The sequence below is a fragment of the Triticum aestivum genome, chromosome 4D (assembly GCF_018294505.1).
Source record: "Triticum aestivum cultivar Chinese Spring chromosome 4D, IWGSC CS RefSeq v2.1, whole genome shotgun sequence".
NCBI lineage: Eukaryota > Viridiplantae > Streptophyta > Magnoliopsida > Poales > Poaceae > Triticum > Triticum aestivum.
The window spans coordinates 505,286,015-505,295,245 of record NC_057805.1 but is presented as its reverse complement, the minus strand read 5'-3'; the positions used below and the strand labels follow the sequence as shown (position 1 = coordinate 505,295,245).

Here is a 9,231-nt window from a genome sequence, read left to right as displayed (position 1 = left end):
TTTGATAACTTGCACCTTCACCATGCACAAATGGTTCAGACATTCTAAACATAGGCGGCTTTGGTCAGCAAGAGGATGCACCTCCGACGATGACGGCGAGCCGCATATGCATGCACGGACAAGCTCGCCTCCCCCTCACGGCAGCCAGCCACCGACATCGCCGGACCATTCTCCCCCCGTTTGCTGCCCCCTCTTGTGGTCTGCCCTATAAATTAAAGCAGGGCAGCAAGCAAGAAGAGGCACAGCGGCAACAAGGAACAGTTGAAGAGAAGATGGCTTCTTCTTCCTCGTCGGTGCTGCTGGTTGCGGTGGTGTTGGCCGCGGTCGTGTGGGGCGCGCACGGCATCCCCAAGGTTCCCCCGGGCCCCAACATCACGGCGTCGCCTGCGAGCTACGGCAACAAGTGGCTGGACGCCAAGACCACGTGGTACGGCAAGCCGACGGGCGCCGGGCCCAAGGACAACGGCGGCGCCTGCGGGTACAAGGAGGTGGACAAGGCCCCCTTCCACGGCATGACCTCCTGCGGCAACATCCCCATCTTCAAGGACGGCCGCGGCTGCGGCTCCTGCTTCGAGCTCAAGTGCACCAAGCCAGAGGCCTGCTCCGGCAAGCCCACCATCGTCACCATCACCGACAAGAACGAGGAGCCCATCGCCCCCTACCACTTCGACCTCTCCGGCCACGCCTTCGGCTCCATGGCCAAGAAGGGCGAGGAGCAGAAGCTGCGTGACGCCGGCGAGGTGGAGATCAAGTTCCGGCGCGTCAAGTGCAAGTACCCGCCGGGCACCAAGGTGAACTTCCACGTGGAGAAGTCCTCCAACGAAAACTACCTGGCGCTGGTGATCAAGTTCCTCCAAGGCGACGGCGACGTGGTGGGCGTGGACATCAAGCAGAAGGGCGAGGACAAGTGGACCGAGCTCAACGAGTCGTGGGGAGCCGTGTGGAGGATCGACACCCCCCACAAGCTCATCGGCCCCTTCTCCGTCCGCTACACCACCGAGGGCGGCACCAAGACGACCGTCGACGACGTCATCCCCAAGGGCTGGAAGCCCGACACCTCCTACGAGGCCAAGGGCGGCTACTGAAGCTGATGATGATGATTCTTCTTCCGGCCAGCTTAATTAATTAACTTCTTTTGGCTCCAGAAGAAGAATAAACCAGCCGCACATATATCATACATATGATGCGATGAGAGCATGAGTATATATACTTATTCATTCTTTTACTATAGGGAAAGAGCGTGGGCAACTAATAATTTCTTGTTTTGATGTATCTAAACTTGCTCATGATTGTAAACATGTCTTATTAATAGAAATTGGTATGCACGCATTAATTATGTTTCCTTTTCTTTCAAAAATCCCATGAAAGATGGTCACAACGGGCTCGAGCTAGCCCGTTATTTTTCTTCTTCTCAAAAACTGAATTGCCACACCTAAACAACAGGGCAGCACTATAGCTCACTTGGAGACCACTTAGTTAGGTCGCTGGATGGTCTCCATTTTCGCCAAAGGGAATTTATTAATATTGCAAAGATACCGATTACACCTAGATTCTGCAATAATGAAATGTTCTACAGACATTACGGATGCACACAACCCTACAACAAAGAAGAAGAAGAAGAAGAAGAAGAAAACAAAAGATCCCGCTACGGTGATCAAAACCATGTAGCTGCAAAACAAACCATCTGGAAGGCAGCACCCGGAGTCCAAATTCTCCAAAAGCGACGCTTCCAAGAAGGAAACAATGCACAAGTGCTGTCGCCGCCCGATCATAAATCTCAGGTTTTCACCCTGAACAAAGTCCGCGTTCTTAAAACAATGCTTTCAACAAGGCCGTTGCTAGGCACAACCACTTAAGGTCATACCTTGGATTTTCACTTGAAAGATAAGACTATGTACTCCTCCTGTGTTGTCGCCTCCGCTTGCCGATGCCGCTGCTACATGTCAAGAGACACCAAGCAAAGTCCTCATCCCCTCGAAGACACAGTCTGTCGTTACGAGACCTCATAACGCAGTTGCCATGACATCCTCGACCACTATCTTCATCATGGAAATCGAAACACCGACATGTCCCATGTTGGCAACAGACAGCGAAGCTTCGCGTCACTCTCTCCTGAAGCCGCATACCCAAAAATATGGGTTCGCACGACCGAATCCCGCCCGATCCAGCAATCTAAAGGCATCGGGTGCCCAATAGAGATCGCCGATGGAGCCTTCGGGAACTTGTCACAAACCAGATCAATGAGGGCGGGCAACAAGCAGAACACCGTCTTGACGCGAGGAGAAACCTAGAACCACCACCTTTATTAGGAAAATCGACAGGGCCCCACGCTGCCACCCACCGGCTCCTGATCAACAGGCTGGAGAACTCAGCGGGCACCGTCGCCACCGCCCGCACCACGCGGAGATGAGGGGCTGAGCAGCACCGAGACCCCCGAACCAGGCGCCATCCTGCTCACGCGGCCACAGCGGTCGCCCAGGTCGTCGAAGAAGCCCGGGGCTACTGCCCCGGTGTCCAACTTCGCCAGACGAGCTGCACCGTTCAAGGCCGCCATGAAACTCCAGCCGGAGATCCCGCCACGCAAGGAGGAGGCCCCCGCCGCTACCAGTCGCACTACCAGTCGCGCTCAGGCCCGCCACCACTGTCAGTCGTGCGGCCTTGGACCGGCCGCATCCTTAGGCGGCAGCGGGGGTGGGTCAGGGGCGGATGAGAGGGAGGCGGTGGCTCTAGGGTTCGTCATATACTAGTACAGTAGTAGTATATGATGAATGCAAGCTCCTGCACGCATGACTATACATACTCGTTCATTCATGGTGCGTATATATAGGGAGAGAGCTCCATGCATGGACAACTCATAATTTGAGGTGGAGAACTTGTGAGGCGCATTCGCAACCAAGAAGGCAACCACCCAACACTACCAGAATAACTACTTGCGCCGACAGCCTCATCTATGCCGACGGCCCCCGTCGGCATAGATGGACCTATGCCGACGGTCAAGGACAGGCCGTAGGCGTTGAAAAGCCGTCGGCATACATCCATCTATGCCGACGGGGCCGTCGGCATAGACGTGGCCGTCGGGACCGCTCGAGATATGCCTACGGGGACCGTCGGCATAGCCCGGGCCCACCTACCCGGTCAGCGCTGATCGTTTGGCGGCGTTGAAACTACGCCGACGGGAGGTAACGGCGGCCGTCGGCATATCTATGGCAGAGGTATGCCTACGGCATAGCCGTCGGCATAGACCTGGCCCATTCCCCTCTGCCACGTCATCGATCCGTGTGCGCAGCTATGCCGACGGCCTTGCCGTCGGCATATATTTATTTAGTTTTATTTTTAGTTTTGCTTTATACTATCTATGGCAAAGGTATGCCTACGGCATAGGCCGCTCTGCCACGTCATCGATCCGTCTGCCATGCCACGTCATCAATCCGTGGGACTGCATCTCCGTGTGTGCATAGATATGCCGACGGCCTTGCCGTCGGCATACATTTATTTTACTTTATTTTTTTATTTTTAGCTTATTTTTTATTTTTACTTTATTTTAATTTTTGTTTTTCCATAAGATAATTATGCCTTATCTAAAAAAACGTACCCCGATGGTATATCGATTGCCCCCCATTACGAACGTCGCTATCGCCGTGTCATGGAGGGGGGAAACTGTCGACACAGAGGGAATTCTGGTTGGTGGGGGGATTCGGGGTGTAGCTATGTTACCGAAACATCGCACGGGTTCCGATGCATATGTGAAAGTTTTCAGGCATGCGTAGACGCCCGTCTTGGGGCTCCGCGGTGTGCCCCCCTGCACGCAAGGCAGTGCCGCTGTCACTTGGAGGGGGCCAAACCCCAGAGACGCGTGCCTCCTTTTCGGACATGCCACCACACCACCCCGCATGTATGGGGGCCCGGTGCGACGCTCGGGTGGCATTGCTACCCCCCAGGCCCCCCGTCCCGCCTAACCCTGTAGCGTTTGACCACGGGATCTAGCCTTTTGACTTTGCACGGACGGGCTTTGAGCAGTGGACCTATCCACCCGGTTGTGTTAGGTCAGCCCATAGGAACACTTTGGAGCAACATCCGGGCCAGACCAACAGCAAGACCCCCTCCGTGTAGACCTGACGCGTCCGTTTCCCCCCTCCAGGTGCCGGCGGCGGCGCCGTCCGTGAGGGGGGGCACACCCCGGAGACGCGTGCCGGGCGTTTGCACCCACCACAACACTTCCAGACTTGTGAGAGGCCGCCTACGCAAGATTTGGCGGCATGCTAGCCCCCGGAGGCCGCCGGCCACAGTCGTAGACACGCGAAGAGCAATCCGCGTAGAGGAAATTGTTCATATACTACTCCATCACGAACAATTATAAAAATTACCATCAGTCCTACAGCACATGTGCCCGCGTCGTGTAAAAAACTCATGATTTTAGCACGCTCCGAGTATTTAATAATATTCACGCCGCATCGTTACCGCAGAACGTCTACTACCGTGTCATCGCCGTTCGTGAGGGGGGGCACACCCCGGAGACGCGTGCCGCCTCTTCGGACATGCCACCACACCAACCCGCATGTATGGGGGCCCGGTGCGACGCTCGGGTGGCATTGCTACCCCCCCAGGGCCCTCGTCCCGCCTAACCCTGTAGCGTTTGACCACGGGATCTAGCCCTTTGACTTTGCACGGACGGGCTTTGAGTAGTGGACCTATCCACCCGGTTGTGTTAGGTCAACCCATAGGCACACTTTGGAGCAACATCCGGGCCAGACCCACAGCAAGATCCCCTCCGTGTAGACCCGACGCGTCCATTTCCCCCCTCCAGGTGCCGGCGGCGGCGCCGTCCGTGAGGGGGGGCACACCCCGGAGACGCGTGCCGGGCGTTTGCACCCGCCACAACACTTCTAGACTTGTGAGAGGCCGCCTACGCAAGATTTGGCGGCATGCTAGCCCCCGGAGGCCGCCGGCCACAGTCGTAGGCACGCGAAGAGCAATCCGCATAGAGGGAATTGTTCAGATAGTACTCCATCACGAACAATTATGAAAAATTACCATCAGTCCTACAGCACATGTGCCCGCGTCGTGTAAAAAACTCATGATTTTATCACGCTCCGAGTATTTAATAATATTCACGCCGCATCGTTACCGCAGAACGTCTACTACCGTGTCATCGCCGTTCGTGAGGGGGGGGGGCACCCCCCGGAGACGCGTGCCGCCTCTTCGGACATGCCACCACACCAACCCGCATGTATGAGGGCCCGGTGCGACGCTCGGGTGGCATTGCTACCCCCCAGCCCCCCGTCCCGCCAAACCCTGTAGCGTTTGACCACGGGATCTAGCCCTTTGACTTTGCACGGACGGGCTTTGAGTAGTGGACCTGTCCACCCGGTTGTGTTAGGTAAGCCCATAGGAACACTTTGGAGCAACATCCGGGCCAGACTCACAGCAAGATCCCCTCCGTGTAGACCCGACGCGTCCGTTTCCCCCCTCCAGGTGCCGGCGGCGGCGCCGTCCGTGAGGGGGGGCACACCCCGGAGACGCGTGCCGTGTAGGGGAACGTAGCAGAAATTCAAAATTTTCTACGCATCACCAAGATCAATCTATGGAGTAATCTAGCAACGAGGGGAAGGGGAGTGCATCTACATACCATTGTAGATGGCGATGCGGAAGCGTTGCAAGAACGCGGATGAAGGAGTCGTACTCGTAGCGATTCAGATCGCGATTGATTCCGATCTAAGCACCGAAGAACGGTGCCTCCCCGTTCAACACACGTGCAGCCCGGTGATGTCTCCCATGCCTTGTTCCAGCAAGGAGAGAGGGAGAGGTTGGGGAAGACTCCGTCCAACAGCAACACGACAGCCTGGTGCTGGTGGAGGAGCGTGGCAATCCCGCAGGGCTTCGCCAAGCACCGCGGGAGAGGAGGAGGAAGAGGGGTAGGGCTGCGCCATGAGGGAGATGTGTTCTCCTGTGTATAGCAGCCCCAAAACCCCAATATATATAGGGGAGGGGAGGGCTGCGCCCCCATCTAGGTTCCCCCCCCCAAGGGGTGCGGCCAGCCCTAGATGGGGCTTGGGGGGGCGGCCAAAGGGGGGAGAGAGGGGGGCGCCCCACTAGATGGGCCTTAGGCCCATCTGAGCCTAGGGTTTCCCCCTTGCCCCCCTTCCTGCGCCCTGGGCCTCTTGTGGGGGGGCGCACCAGCCCACCTGGGGCTGGTCCCCTCCCACACTTGGCCCACGCAGCCCTCTGGGGCCGGTGGCCCCACCTGGTGGACCCCCGGGACCCTCCCGGTGGTCCCGGTACATTACCGATAGCACCCTGAAACTTTTCCGGTGACCAAAACAGGACTTCCCATATATAAATCTTTACCTCCGGACCATTCCGGAACTCCTCGTGATGTCCGGGATCTCATCCGGGACTCCGAACAACATTCGGTAACCACATACAAACTTCCTTTATAACCCTAGCGTCATCGAACCTTAAGTGTGTAGACCCTACGGGTTCGGGAACCATGCAGACATGACCGAGACGTTCTCCGGCCAATAACCAACAGCGGGATCTGGATACCCATGTTAGCTCCCACATGTTTCACGATGATCTCATCGGATGAACCACGATGTCGGGGATTCAATCAATCCCGTATTCAATTCCCTTTGTCTACCGGTATGTTACTTGCCCGAGATTCGATCGTCGGTATCTCGATACCTTGTTCAATCTCGTTACCGGCAAGTCTCTTTACTCGTTCCGTAACTCACATCATCCCGTGATCAACTCCTTGGTCACATTGTGCACATTATGATGATGTCCTACCGAGTGGGCCCAGAGATACCTCTCCGTTTACACGAAGTGACAAATCCCAGTCTCGATTCGTGCCAACCCAACAGACACTTTCGGAGATACCTGTAGTGCACCTTTATAGCCACCCAGTTACGTTGTGACGTTTGGTACACCCAAAGCATTCCTACGGTATCCGGGAGTTGCACAATCTCATGGTCTAAGGAAATGATACTTGACATTTAGAAAAGCTCTGAGCAAACGAACTACACGATCTTGTGCTAGGCTTAGGATTGGGTCTTGTCCATCACATCATTCTCCTAATGATGTGATCCCGTTATCAACGACATCCAATGTCCATGGTCAGGAAACCGTAACCATCTATTGATCAACGAGCTAGTCAACTAGAGGCTTACTAGGGACATGGTGTTGTATATGTATCCACACATGTATCTAAGTTTCCTATCAATACACTTCTAGCATGGATAATAAAGGATTATCATGAACAAGGAAATATAATAATAACCTATTTATTATTGCCTCTAGGGCATATTTCCAATAGTCTCCCACTTGCACTAGAGTCAATAATCTAGTCCACATCACCATGTGATTAACACTCATAGGTCACATCACCATGTGACCAACATCCAAAGAGTTTACTAGAGTCAACAATCTAGTTCACATCACTATGTGATTACCACTCAATGAGTTCTGGTTTGATCATGTTATGCTTGTGAGATAGGTTATTAGTCAACGGGTCTGAACCTTTCAGATCTGTGTGTGCTCTATGTCATCTTGTGGATGCTACCACGCGCTACTTGGAGCCATTTCAAGTATCTGCTCTACCATACGAATCCGGTTTACTACTCAGAGTCATCCGGATTAGTGTCAAAGTTCGCATCGACGTAACCCTTTACGACGAATTACTTTTCACCTCCATAATAGAGAAAATCCTTAGTCCACTAGATACTAAGGATAAATTCGACCGCTGTCATGTGATCCATTCCCGGATCACTATTGTACCCCTTGACCAACTCATGGCAAGGCACACTTCATGTGCAGTACACGGCATAGCATACTGTAGAGCCTACGTTTGAAGCATAGGGGACGACCTTCGTCCTTTCTCTCTCTTCTACTGTGGTCAGGTATTGAGTCTTACTCAATACTCACACCTTGTAACACAGCCAAGAACTCCTTCTTTGCTGATCTATTTTGAACTCTTTCAAAATCATGTCAAGGTGTGCGTTCTTTGAAAGTATCATCGGGCGTCTTGATCTATCTCTATAGATCTTGATGCCCAATATGTAAGCAGCTTTATCCAGGTCTTCCTTTGAAAAACTCCTTTCAAACAACCCTTTATGCTTTCCAGAAATTTTACATCATTTCGGATCAACAATATGTCATTCACATATACTTATCAGAAATGTTGTAGCGCTCCCACTCACTTTATTGTAAATACAAGTTTCTAACAAACTTTGTATAAACCCAAAAACTTTGATCACTCCATCAAAGCGTATATTCTGACTCCGAGATGCTTGCTCTAGTCCATGGAAGGATCGCTGGAGCTAGCATACCTTTTAGCATCCTTAGGATCGACAAAACCTTTCTGATTGTATCACATTAAACCTTTCCTTACGAAAACTGGTAAGGAAACTTGTTTTGACATCCATCTGCCAGATTTCATAAATGCAGCTAATGCTAACATGATTCCGACGGACTTAAGCATCGCTACGGATGAGAAAATCTCATCGTAGTCAACTCCTTGAAATTGTGGATATACTCTTTGCCACAAGTCGAGCTTCATAGACGGTAACATTACCGTCCACGTCCGTCTTCTTCTCAAAGATCCATTTATCTCGGATTTCATGGCTTCTAACCATTTGTCGGAATATGGGCCCACCATCGCTTCTCCATAGCTCGTAGGTTCAGTATTGTCCAACAACATGATATCTCAGATAGGATCACGTACCACTCTGAAGTAGCACGCATCCTCGTCGTCCTACGAGGTTTGGTAGTGACTTGATCCGAAGTTTCATGATCACTATCATAAGCTTCCACTTCAATTGGTGTAGGTGCCACAGGAACAACTTCCTGTGCCCTGCTACACACTAGTTGAAGTGACGGTTCAATGACCCTATCAAGTCTCCACCATCCTCCCACTCAATTCTTTCGAGAGAAACTTTTCCTCGAGAAAGGACCCGTTTCTAGAAGCAATTACTTTTGCTTCCAGATCTGAAATAGGAGGTATACCCAACTGTTTTTGGGTATTCTATGAAGACGCATTTATCCGCTTTGGGTTCGAGCTTATCAGCCTGAAACTTTTTCACATAAGCATCGCAGCCCCAAACTTTTAAGAAACGACAACTTAGGTTTCTCTAAATGGTATCGTCTCAACGGAATTGCGTGGTGCCCTTTTTAAAGTGAATGCGGTTGTCTCTAATGCCTAACTCATAAACAATAGTGGTAATTCGATAAGAGACA

At 52.6% G+C, this 9,231-nt stretch overlaps 1 protein-coding gene across 1 annotated transcript; it reads left to right on the top strand.

The window, feature by feature from the left end:
- Window positions 1-221: 221 nt before the first annotated feature.
- Window positions 222-1,336, top strand: LOC123100650 (pollen allergen Phl p 1). Its single transcript, XM_044522543.1, has one exon. The coding sequence runs from the start codon at window positions 273-275 to the stop codon at window positions 1,083-1,085; it is 813 nt and encodes a 270-aa protein (XP_044378478.1). The 5' UTR covers window positions 222-272; the 3' UTR covers window positions 1,086-1,336.
- The last annotated feature ends 7,895 nt before the right edge of the window (window positions 1,337-9,231 follow it).